The sequence below is a fragment of the Numenius arquata genome, chromosome 4, assembly GCF_964106895.1.
Source record: "Numenius arquata chromosome 4, bNumArq3.hap1.1, whole genome shotgun sequence".
Classification (NCBI taxonomy): domain Eukaryota; kingdom Metazoa; phylum Chordata; class Aves; order Charadriiformes; family Scolopacidae; genus Numenius; species Numenius arquata.
The window spans coordinates 69,040,967-69,054,187 of NC_133579.1; the positions used below are offsets into that span (position 1 = coordinate 69,040,967).

Below are 13,221 nucleotides of genomic sequence, written 5' to 3' on the forward strand. Positions count from 1 at the left end.
AGAGAACAAAAGTCAGCCGGGAAAGGGGAGACAGAGAAAGGGCGACGGGAAAGGAGACAGGATGGAGGAAGAGCGCTAAAGACGAGCATGTGAAGATCAAGGGGGAGAGAAGAGCAGAGCAACGCGCACGGCAACACCGAAAAGAAAAGGGACAAGAAAAAGCACACACAAAAGTTTCTTTTCCTCCTGGGAAGAAATTACTCACACGCACACAGAAATCGGATGCCTTGCAGGTCAACTTCTGGGAAAGGAGAGACCAAGAGAGAAGAGGACGCGCAGTGATGTGAAGAAAGAAAAAAAAGAAAGAAAGAAAGAAAAAAAAAAAAAGCCAGAAAAGAAAGCAAAGACAGCAGAGAAAAGCAGAGCAAAAGAAACTGAGAGCCGGGGAGGGGGGGTGAAGAAAGAAAGAGAGAAAAGCGAAGATCGTGACCTCCCCCAACAAGTGAACCTTGCACATATGTTGTGTAAAGTGTGTGCAAAACAGAGCCCTCCTGCGTGGTGCGTGTGTGTTTCGCTGCCGCCGCCGCGGTCGGTGCCTCTCGCAGGCGGCGCTGCCGGTGCCGGGGAGACGCATCATTTGGCGGAGCGAAGCGGCTAATTGCGGAGCCCCGTCCTTCATTTACATATGCAGCCTGAGTCCGCTGGAGCCGCGCCAATCCGCGCTCGCCCCCAGCACCATTAATCGCCATGCATTATTCACAATCATAATTACAGAGCCCGATGCGCGCTCCGCGCAGCCGCCCCAAGCCCGCCGCCGCGCACACCCCACCGCACCGCGCACACCCCGCCCGGCTAATCCCCCCACTCGCTCACCCACTCACCCCCGCACTCACTCACTCACTCCCAGTTTGGTTGGCTGGTTAGCGTTGCTTTTTTTTTTTTTTTTTTCCTCCCCTTCGCTTTTTTTTTTTTTTTTTTCTCTTTTTGGTTGGTTGCCTTTTCTCTTGTTTGTTTGTTTGGTTTGGTTTGCAACTCGACTTTTATTTGCGAACAGTTATTTCTAGCCCCCACCCCACCACCCCCCACCACCCACCCACCCCTTCCCTCCTTCCCAATTCCTCCCCCCTTTCCACCTCCACGTCGCTGATGCCTCTGCAAAAAGCAGAGTCAAGACGGCTCAGTTAGCAGCATGTCTCGTCGAAAGCAAGCGAAGCCCCAGCATCTCAAATCGGACGAAGAGCTGCAAGCGGAGGTAGTTTCTGAGCACGGTAAGGGCTCCCGGCGCCTCTTTCTCCTTCTCTCTCTCCTTTTGTGAGTGTGTTTCGGATGGAGATAGGTGGATTTATGGTGATGGTGAACAGGGGAGCGCAATTACTCTGCGGCGGGAGAATGGGAATTGGAGCAGCTGGGGGAAGAGGCAGCGGAACTGAGAAGTTAGCAGTTTAGCCAAGTTTCTGCAGCCCACCCCCTGACTAACCATCCCTCCCAGCAGCTCCCTCCCGGCCTCCCGAGCGCTTTTATCGCGGCTGGGCTCGGCGGCGGGGCTCGGCCCTCCCTCCCCACTCGGGCAGCTGCATGAGCGGACACCCCGCAGCAGCGCCTGCCTCCTCCTCCTCTCCGCTGCGCTCCCTTTCTCTATTTTTTGGGGTACCCCTTTTTTTTCTCCCCCCCCGACCCCCGCTCCCTCCCCCGGTAGAGGCTCGGAGCGGGCAGGAGCCATGTTCCCCTCGCCCCGCCGGCAGGAAAGGAAAGTTGGGGGCGGCCGGGGCCGGGCTGCCCCGCCTGGGGCTGCGGGGCTCCGCGGGGTCCCGCGGGCTGGAGACCGCCGGGCCCCGGGGCGTACCCCCGGGGCAGCCCCACCGCGGCCGGTGCCAGGGGCTCCCCCTCGCCTCCCCGGGCTGCCCGGAGCAGGCTACGAGAGGAGGCGCGTTTCTGGGCAGCCCGCTTGGGCTTGGGGCTGCTCCGGCCGCCCCCCCCCCCCCCCCCCCCTTTCCCCTTCCCCTTCCCCCGTTTGCCCCGGCAGCTGCCCGGGGAGCGGGGGACCGTCGCTTGGCGGCGGGCAGGGGACCCCCGATAGGAGCGGGCAGGGCCGCCCGGGTGCGCGGGGGCAACGGAGTTGATTTCATTATTTTTGAGAAGGTTGAGCAGCAGCTTTTTGCCTCTGCCCGCCCCCCCCCCCGCGCTGCCTTCTCCCCCCCCCCCCGCCTCCTGTCTCTGCTGCGACTGTAATTATTATCAGTGGTAGGTGACACGAAGTGCCACCACCGCCACCAGCCCCTGTCGCGCCGGCTGCAGGCAGTGGGGAAGGGTTATTTTCTCGCCCATCCGCCATTCTTCGCTCCCTCCCCACACGCAGGCACACGCACACTTGCTTTTATGCATCTGGGCTTCCCAGGCTGCTGCTAGTGAACAAGTGTCCAAAGCTGGAAAGATTTTGGGCTGCTGCTTATTTCCACTTCGCTGTAATTTTATCGAGAAGAGGGCTGCAGGGGTTTTTTTCTTCCTTTTCTTTTTTTTTTTTTTTCTTTTTTTTTTTTTTTTTTAGTTTTAATTTCCTTAGTGGTCCTTGGCATCGTAACGTGCAAAGGCATGCCACGGCCCATCCTCACTTTTCCTGGGCTAAGTTGAGAGCTTCCACTCCAAAGTTTTTCTTTTCCTCTTTGCAGAGAGCCCACTGCTTGCTTAGTTTCTCCCATAACCAAGTGGGAGCTCGCTTTCCGTGTAGGCCCCATGCTCCTCTGTTTTATCCCCTCTCCCCTTTCGAAAAGAAAAGAAAAAAAAAAAAAAAGTCATTCTTCTGCTTCCAAATTATAATAACTTTTAAGTTGCATCTGTGGGGAGAGAAAGGCAGCAAAGTTGAAGCCTGAGGAGGATTTTGACTATTGTATGTGAACTTTACAGCCCTGAAGCTTAAGGCAGCGTGAATCCACTTCATCAGGTTAAAACATCTGTCAGACTGGCAAATCGTTAAGCCTCCTGCTCCTTCCCAGGGCATTTGGGGAGCCAGGGCGTGAGTCCCACACTGTCCAGGGCTGCTAAGGGGGCCACTGCCGCTCTTCCAGGAAAACCCACTTGGGTGTTGACAATAACAGACACACAGAGAATTGCTTCCTTCTGGCACAGCGGAGGAGCAAAGCAGTGCATTTTCAAAATTTAATTTTTTTTCCTTAGGAAACAGTGGTCGTGTAAAATAAATTAATATAGGCAAGCAGATGAGAATTAGTATTTTATTATGTAGACAAGATTTGTTGAGCCCAGGCTCTGTTGGGGTGGGTTCTAGGTCTAAGTATTTATCACTAGCATTATAAACTTTTACATGCTCTGAATCCATTTCAATACAGAAAAATAAAACCCCCACTACTTCATTATGACACTCCTGGTGAGTTAATAAATTGAAAAAAATTGTTAAACTAGGTTTTTGTTTTGTTTTGTGAATCTTATCTATGTAGCCATGTCACCCGAGATTAGAACAAGAGATATGCTAAAAAGAAACGCTTGCATATGGTGGGTAGATTAAGGACAAAGAATCTTTTTGTCATGGAAATGTTTTTTTTTTTTCCCCTTTTTTGGGGGGTTTTGTTTTGTTTACTTCATCACATAGAATTTCTCACACTTGGTTTGTTTTGTATTGCCCTCAATGACTACATGATCAAATGAATGGATTTATTTCTGCCGAATGAGAAAGACAGTCTTTCCATCAAAAGGACTACATTGCATCCCAGTGAGGAATTTTAAAGCGTTATTATTGTGGTCCCTGAATAGCACAAAATCGGCTTTCACAGCAGCCCTAAAATGCAACAATGTAAATACTTTTCAGCCTTAGAAGGCTGTTATCGAAATGTGCTATGTTTCCTTTTATTAAAACATATTTTAATTAATAGAGTGAAACCCTTCGTAGTTAACGATTAACAAGCTAAAGTAGTGCTGTGAGTTTTGCACTTCCATTTGAGAAATGTGAACAAGGTGGAGACAGGATACAGGAGTAGAGGGCTATCTAGTGCACATTAGTGTAATGTAAATCATTTACACGTTATATTAGGAAGCCTAACGATTGCTATACCCAAAGCAATTTTATAGGCCAGATATAACGAGCACTCCAAATCTCTTGAATTAAAACACCTCTTGTCAAGTCAGTGTTCTTCCTTTCTGTTCACAGCTGTAATCAAGATATTGCTACAGTTCCTGAACATATTTTGCAACAGGCCAAAAATAGTTTGCACAGTGCAAGAATATTTGTTGGGTTTTAGAAAGCAAACTGTTTTGAGCAGTATTATTTGATACATGTAGCCTTTTCACTAATTTGGCAGTTCACCTTCAAAGGTGGGAGTTTTTGTTAACACCAGACTAAGCAAATGAAGCTTATTATTTATTTAATGAAATCCTGTTTAATGTCACCTCAAAATAAATTTTATTAAGCGAAGCATTTAAAAATGACCGTCCCCTAAACGTAACCCTTGGAGTGAAGGGACATTCGTAGTAGCAGAGAGAAGCCTGGCAGTTTGGGGAGCAGAATGGAAGACAAACATCAGGCCGGATTTTAACTTGACTGGTCTCACCATAACTTTTTGTGCTAACGTTACCGCAGAAGTTTTAGAATTGGAATAATTTTATAGGCAGCTTGGGCTACAGCATCACACAACTGCATTTAAACAGGGCAATGTCACGATGGTGAGAAACTGTTGGAAACCTGAAGATAATTAGCAATGTCATCAGCTACAGATTTACACTCAAAATAGTTTGAAATTATTTGTCGAAAGTGAAAAATGTATTTTTTAATAATTTTCGAAGGAAGTGTTAACAAACAGCTGGTGATGATATATTACTTGAATAATTGCACTGTAGAAGGGTGAACAAAAGATACCTATTAAAAACCACTTTTGAGTTTTACTAAATTAGAAGATATGATAGAAATCATTTACAAACAGCAGCAGCAGGACTCAAATGACTGCCTGTAGAATACAACAATCTCAGTTTCTCAGTAAATGTAAAGCATTGTAATAGCTAGAATTACGTTTCTAATACACTTGCCTAATTCAACAGATTACAAACGAATCAGAATTATAGACACAATGCACATGCTTCAACCCCGATTAATTTCTATATTAAACCATGGATACAGCATTTGTATTTTTAAAGTAGGGATAATTAAAGGGTTTGTTTTTTTTTTTTTGTAATGCTGAAAAGTGATTCTTAAGAGTGTTCAAGTGAGGTTCTGGTGTGGGTGATGATAAACGATGCTTTGGACTTTTTCATTCAAAGTTTCTGGCAAAGATGTATCATTGTTTGGTTTGAGGTGGAAGGGATACCTTGTAGGGAACTGTGTAATGACAGCTTTCTAATGTGCCTTTTGCAGTCATTATTATTAAATACTGGACCTGTTTCCCCCCCCCACCCTTCAATACATACAGCATAGCCTAAACTGATGGGATCTTTTTCGCCCTCGTAAAGTGGCGTTGGGCTGTGCAGTTTTGAGCAGTTGGTGATTTCCACTCGATATTCTTCTGGAGTATGTACACAGACACCCATGCGCCGACACGGTTCGCTCTGGAGCAGCCAGCTTCATGTGAGTGTGTCCACTCCCATCTGCATATACAGAGAGTAAAACCACATTTTGGAGGGGCATTCCTAGGTACGAACCAGAGGTTATTGCACACTGCTTAGATACTGTTGCCTGTAAAACTTGAGAAGTCGCAAGCAGCTGTCAGTAAACATAAAACTTTGGTGATTTTTGCAAATGTTTGTTGGGAGGCAACTTGTAAGAGAAGGCTTTCTGTTTTGAAAGATAAAGCCAAATAAGTATTGCTATAAATTATCCCTTTGGTAAGGAATGGTAATTGAAACTTTATATAAATAGTTCTGCTGTTACGGTAGAGATTTAACATTCAAACTATGAAACATCTGTATTTGTATAATTCTTAAAATATTCTGTTTTGAACTGTGTTAGCAATAGGAAAATATTTTGAATGATAAGGAAACTACAACAATCAACCAATTTGCTGATGTGTGTATAACAATGAAAGTAGGCAAAACTGGGTCAGATTTTATCTGGTGGTGCTGATCTTGAGGAATTCTTACGATCTTCTGAGGTAGACATTAAGGCTCTTTTTTTCTGGAGTGGGAGGGAGGAAATTTTGAAAGGTGTTGGTTTAAATTCTGTGTAATTAAGCTATTAATATGCATACATTTAGCCATTGAAAATTACTTCTCCTTGCCTAAGAAAAAAGCTAAGCTACAGTTCAAAAAATGGGTGGCATTCTAAAAAAAGAAAAAAAAAAAAAAGAGTAAAAATAAACACATTAATAACGAGTATTAGTGCCATTTTTGAAAAATAGTTTGAGTCCTGGGAAGATTTTCTGGATATCTTTCCTTCATTTGATTTGTTGACTGCCAAGCCAGGACAAGCATATCTGTTGACTATCCATCAGTCAGGACATGAGTCAATCACTTTTGCTGATAATAAAGCAGGTCTGGCATGACATTAAAATAGTTAAGTACTGACACGTTTTCCAAAATAAAGCATGTAAAAATAATTTATTTTGTAATACTGCTTTTGTAAAATGAGTGTAATTTGCTATTTTATTTTTTTTTTCAGAGGAAGCATGAGTAAATCCAGTTCCAGCAGTAAATTTTTATTGAATTGCACATTTCAATGGAAGGGGCCAAAGTCCTGCTTCCTTTGCCCTCTTAAAATTTCCCACTAAATGTAGTGAAGGTTTTCCATTATTAAAAAAATACGTAACTTAGGCCAAAATATACTTTTAGGAGCTGGTTCAGTTATAGGGCTGTTGGGCATAGACTACATTTCTTCTTATCAAGGAAAACTTCTTTTAAATCGAGAAAGCCCGAAAAATAACTGTTTAAAAGGAAAACCACAATGAAACACATTTTTTTAAAAAATGTGTTTATTTTAAATTGAAAAGTGGAAAGGTAGTGGGCTAAGGAGTGGGGTCTTCAGTGTTTCCTTGCTGTAGTTAGGGTACAAAAAGTGAGCACACTTGGAACGACGTTTATTATGGGGTAAGCTAAGTCTTTAAAAAGAGCCCTTCTGAAAATCTTACTGCCAGTCTCTAATACTGCGGGGGGTGTGTGTGTCCCTTTTCCTCCTTTCCCCCTTCCCTTCCCCCCCCAGATTCGGACCCTGCTGCTGGTTGAAAAAGAAAACGCCCCCCAAAAAAATTCCAAACTTTTGACCCGGAGCGCGAGGCACAGGGAAATCTTTGGGAAGGCTGTCGACCTCCTGGAGGAGCGGCCGGGGCGGGTGCGGGAGGCGCGGGTGGGCGCTGCGCGGCTCTGCGCGGTTCTGCGCGGTGCGGTGGCGCAGCGGGGGCTGCTGCAGCAACCCAGCCGGGGCAGCCCGGGGAGAAGGTGGGATTGCCGAGTGCCAGAAAAGCTTCCCCGGGACTCTCCCTGAGGGTGGGTAGTTAGAAGTGCTTTGACAAGGCTTGCTGATTTAACCTTTGCCTGCTTTGCCCTGCCAGGGGTGGCCACTAGATGTCAAGCTCATAATACAATTAGTACATCTGTGCAGTTGACCTTGGCAGCACGGCTTACCACTGTTCTGTTAAGTGTTAACACTGAATTTGAGTGTTAACTAGAGATCCCTCGGAGTTTGCTACACGCTGGACAGCTTATCAAATGCCCATCTAGTTCAGCACAAGTGTTTACAGTTCTTAAAGGAGGAGAAAGGTTTCCTTTTTGTGAAGCCCAGCATCTTGAGCTGCTTAATTAACCCTGCAGGTGCCGCAGTATTTTTGTTTCAGTTAATCAAAACCAACTCGCTAGTCGGTGTTTCAGGAGGTCCCTTCCACTGGTGCCATTTGATAATTTTATTTTATGATTTTTTTTTTTTTTTTGGATGTAGTAAAGTCCCCAAAGCTGGAAATGATGAAAGCTAACGAATTTGTTTGGATCTTTCTGTGCTTTGCTGCCCTGTGCAGTACTGCAGTATACGGAATGGTAAATGTGCAAAATGACTTGAGCTGCGCAATTGGCATCGAATCACTCCGGGTTTGCTCTTTCGAGCACTCCTGCATGTGAGTAATTTTACTCAAAGGAGTAGTGCCACGGAGTCCAGCACTTGTAAGGTCAATTTGGAGATGCTTGGGAGATGCAGGATCGGGTCCTCACATTGGCTTCTCATATTGTGAACCTGCAAACACAAATTTGTCAGCGTTTCTGTGGTTGTTCAGGGAATAGCTGGCTTCATTCTGCAGGGCGTTAGAGTTACGTAGTTTAAGATGTAGTTAATTACATACTTTTTAAAATAGGTAAGCTATGCAGAATCTAGTGTTGGGCGTCTTTCTTCTAGTCTATTTGGTGTGGTTGGTTTTTTTCAACATCTTTTTATATCAGCTATGTTAGAAGTATTGACCTCAATTTTTTTTTTTTTTTTAGGCTTCCCAATAAAACTTGATGCCTTCCAAATAAACTCATTTCCTACAAACATCAGCATATTTGTACACAAATTCTACACAATCTGAAATTACTGTATACGTGACGCAACAGCCAACCGAATAGCTGTTTCGATGATTTTGAAAAAACGTAACGCAGGTCTTATTTCATACGATATCGTGCACAGATATTCCAAACAGTTTGTGGAGCTGGCATCTGTTCCACATCTGCGTACATGTAGAAGGGCGCCAGTGTTTGAGATAACGAAGTGCTTCACTGCCCAGATTAGAAACTGCAAATGTTTTAAACAGAATACAGTTAGTGCCTGTGCCACAGGTGGCTGTTACTTAACAAATTCTGAGATTTAGGCTACTGAATAGATCAAACCGTGTGTGCCAGGTCAGTACCGGGTTTTGCATAGCAAGAGTGCCCTCCACTGTTCAAATCCGTACTAACAGCTTTTGTGGTCTGAGAAAAAGGACAGAAAATTTTTCTATTGAGTCTGGAATTTCTTCTACATTGTTAAACACAGTAGGGGTCTCTATTTGTCTCCTCCTGTTTCACAGCTTGGGCTCAGTATGTGATAATTCATCTTTCTTTATGGGATTCAAAGCTATCATAAAGAGTTAAAAAGAATTAATTTGCAAGAAAATAAACGTGTTCTAACAATTTAAGAAAACTTTCTTTAAAAGCTCCGTCAATTGTAAGAGATGATGAAGCTAAGGAAAAAGTAATACTGTTCCTCTCAAGGATCAATATGTTGTTACAAGGCTACTGTTGCCAAATGAATATAATTTTGAAAACAAAATTATGGGGTTTTAAAATATATTTCCTTACTTTATTATAAAGTTGAGCTTGGGGAAAAATAAGTTTGTGTATTCTGATGATAGGAGTTGTAAATAATTATCCTGCATCGGTGCACTATGCTCAGAGTTTTATTTATAATATTGCTGGGTTAAATATACAAAAATGCTGTGAGCTGCACTTTGAAACGATTATTGGGTTTGCATGTGAGAGCATTTTATACATCTGTCTTCATGGTTAGCAAACATTTTATCTTTAGCTGAGGTTAACAAATGCAGGTTTTTCAAAAACTTCTTCACAGTTCATATGCTGCTTCTCAGTGAAAGATGAGTGATTTTTTTTTTTTTTCTTCCTGAAAGAAATTCCTACATTTAGAAAATATTAATTAGGTCTCGATTATGCAGCTCTGAATGTAGAAATAATAGTCACCCATATAACACTTTCCCATGCTTTCATTTGTATTATTTTATGTAGTCTAAAAAGAAGCTTCAGAAAATATTTTACTCATATATTTGCTGGATTCCTGTACACGACATTTTTGTTTGAATGCTTCAGGAAGGTATCAGCAATTTGAAATAGATGAAAGCCTAGAAAATGTTGATTCTCTTACCTGATTTTATCCAAGTGTCTTACAAATCATACATGATTTGAGGATTCTATGATACAGAGTCATGAAATACAGCAAAATACTGAATTGTCAGAGAACATTTGATTGAAATAGTCCCTATCTAATATAATTTAAAAGGTGCTTTTCAGGTCATTTAGATGTACAGAACGAGAAGTGATTTAAGTTGAAACAAAATGAAAAGATTCTGGAGCAAAGATGAGACACAGTGGAGTCGGTTGAGGCTTTTGCCAGACTGGAAGCAGTTAGTCCTAAGAAAGGGGGCATTTAATGAACAGCGTATGTTTTCAGCATTAACCTGACTAGAAGGCGATGTTTAATTTCAGTCTGTTGCACAGAAGTAAGTAGATGGCAGCATTTTTGAAGCACGTGCATTCGTTACATTTTCCCTTGCACATCATGCGAGAGGCTTTCCTCTCGCACGGAGCGGGCAGACACGCGCCTGCGATGGAAATGCAGAACTAGTAAAAGCCAGGTTTACAAACCCTCTGTGCGCGTGGTCAGAAGCCGTGGCGATTATTTCTCAGCTCTACACGTTTCCTGACGGTGACTGAGGAACCCGCAGCACCCTTTCAGCCTTCTCCCTTCCTCTGGGATGGGGAGAGAGCAGGCCAACGCCATCCTCCCCGCAGCCAGGCGTTGCTCCCGCCTGAAGAGCGTTCGGTGGGCACCCTTAGCCAGGGTGGCGGAGCAAAGCCTCCCGGTCTCAACCCCTTGTGCCCCCTTCATTGAGTCAGCAGAGGACCCAAGCGGCTTCAGGTATCGCCATCCCAAAGTGACTTTCTCAAAATACCTTCGTTTGAGTTTCTGCGGGCTAATTTTAGGGCCAGACGCCGGTGATGCAAAGTGAGAGCGCTGTGCTGGAGCCACCCCAGCTCCTGCTCAGGAGCTCGCCCCGGGTACCGTTTGAGGGATGCTGCCTGCAATTTTTCACCTGTTTTCATAGGGTAAGCTTTGTGTGCCGTAATTCGTCTTGCATCCCGTAGCAGCTTCAGATTAGTCTGTTAGCTGTTAGGACTGCTAATGAGAAAAAGAAAATAACTGAGAGGTTATTAGTGGCTGAGATCCTGACTGCTTGACAAAACTCCCATTCAACACCTTTTGTGTAACTAAGAACTGCAAAATTCAGCCCATGTTTGTAAGATTAAGCAAGTGCTTGATTAATTCCCCCAGAAGTCCTTCAGAATTTTTACTGCACCACATCCTCACTGTAATAATAAAAATTATTGTTTCTCTTCAAGAAAAACAAAAGAAAAAAGATTAAATTCCTCAGTACTTCATGGATTTAATCACTGTTTAATATATCAGAAAATGAAAGCAAGCCATAAAACATAAGGAAACATGGAAAAATGCTGTGTTTTCCTGTAACAGGTATATGCTGGAACTAAAAACAAAAATTAATTTTCAGCTTAATATTTTAACACTTAAGATTCTTAATAATCTGGAGTAATGATAAAATTTTGGTATTGCTTTCTGTCATTCATTAAGTGATCGAGTTTTAACAAACAGCAAAAATATCCTTTCATGTGGAGGCGTATGCTTTTAAGCTTTATTCCCTGTTGGAGTCGGTGAGGAGCTTCTTCAAAAGCAACAGTAAATACAGTACCTCAGTGCTCTCATATTTATAAGTGCTACTGAAAGGGATATTAAAAACCTCATTTGTGAAATACTAGGGCAAGGTCCATTTCTCTAATACACACACATATATATATGTTAAAAAATATTTGTCATTATTTTCAGTCTTATTTCCCACCCCCGAGTGCTTATCCGGGGGGGAAAGCCACAAAGACTGTTGTTTGCGTGACTCGTTCGTACTCTTTCAATCCCATTAATTTCAGCGCTGCTTCTAATGTGAGTAAAGGCTGCCCGTTTGGGTAGGAGTTGTTGGATTGAGCTCATAGTCTGTCGTTCTGTGAAGTGTGCTGTGCAGGGAACGTACCATCATCCATGGCAAAGCAGCGTTTACTTCAGTGCCATCCGTGTCACCTGCTTGCTTGCCAGTCCAAAAAAGTGAAGCTTTGAGAGAGATTTAACTTGTTGGATTCCTTAAGAAATGACAAAATAATTTATCCTAAATGGAAAATGGAACCGTGGTGAGGTTCTTTGTATGTCTACTTTGAAGCTGATTTGGGGGAAAAAATCCCTAACGACTCTCTAGCATTGTTCAAAGCAATTTTTCAACATTTTTCAAAAGCAGTCCTTGAATATTTCAAGACAGGTGATGAGATGAACGTACTTGGATCGGTCATCTCAAAAGTATTCTCACTATTTTTGAGGTGTGGGAGTTGAGGGGAGGAGGAATACAAAACAGAGCTGTAGGTCCTCAGTGTGGGCGCAAGCTTGGTCCCCCTGAGCTGGCACAAAACTAGCCATTTATTTCATTGAGACCAGAGCTGATCATCTGAGAAATACCAAATACTGCTGTATTCAACTGGTACTTTTTCACAAGTTATATTTCACATGCAAACTGCTGCTTCTTTGAGTTTATGAATGAGTACACTAGACTGGTTATTACCTTGAAATGCTGAACAGGTCCATATTGATACCCCCTGGCAGTGGGCATCGGTAGCATGTGTTTCTGTGTTTCTGTTGGAAGCTTACGCATTGTACGTATTAGCTTTGACATAGATCACGAGACTATCTTCTAGTGCAGAAAATAATAGCCGTTTTGATTGTTAAATGTTCACATTTGGGCTTGGTGATTACTGTACAGTGTCTGAAATAATTAGCTTACTGGCGTTTGATCAGCTCGTTCTAGATCAGAGGACAGCCATGTTTGAACGGCTACATTGCCCGAATCCATCCCTAATTACTTAAACCTTTTGTGCAAGGTTTGTTTAGAGAAAGCTCTCCTTGAACAAAAGAGTAGCAATATATAGATAAAAAGCTGGAAGAGGAGCTGCACAGTTTGCAGCTTCTTTTAGAACCAATCCTTCTCAGCAACCATGCTTTAGTAGTAGTTGTAGCAGTAATAATAATGATGATGATGAAGATGGTAATAATGATAATAATAATAATAGGCAACTAGGCAACTCTTTCCCAGCTTGTCAAGGTTTGGAAATAAGCTCTGGAAAATCTTCTCAGTGACAGCCTTTGGAGAGACATGGTCCCCTCCACGTGTGGTCAGTACTCCCAACCAGGGATCTCGGCAGATTCTGACTAAAGACCAGAGGATCGGGCCCCCTGACTGTAAAAATGTAAATCTGTAATGTAAATAAGGGTTTGTTTGAGTTGTCTTAGTTGGGAAAGGCTCTGGAGAGAGGCGAGCGTGTTGGGTGCCTCGCCGGTCTGGACGCTGCGTGCTTTCACTTTGTGAGGGCTGAAGTACGCCCTGAAAATGGGGCTTGGAAGCCTCCTTTTTCACTTAACTCATTTTGGGAGGCTTTAGGTTTTTCAACAGGGGCTTTAGGATAGCTGTGGCCAGTGCGGTCTTTTTCTGTGGTGAATCATGTTATCTTCTG

General features: G+C 43.4%; 1 protein-coding gene across 1 annotated transcript in view; it reads left to right on the top strand.

Moving 5' to 3' along the window:
* The first annotated feature begins 1,129 nt into the window (after nucleotides 1-1,129).
* The window catches only part of SALL3 (spalt like transcription factor 3), a 19,851-nt gene continuing 7,759 nt past the window's right edge, over nucleotides 1,130-13,221 (top strand). The window contains exon 1 of the mRNA XM_074146435.1: nucleotides 1,130-1,208. Within this exon, the coding sequence (XP_074002536.1) occupies nucleotides 1,130-1,208 (79 nt within the window). The remainder of the gene's footprint in view (nucleotides 1,209-13,221) is intronic.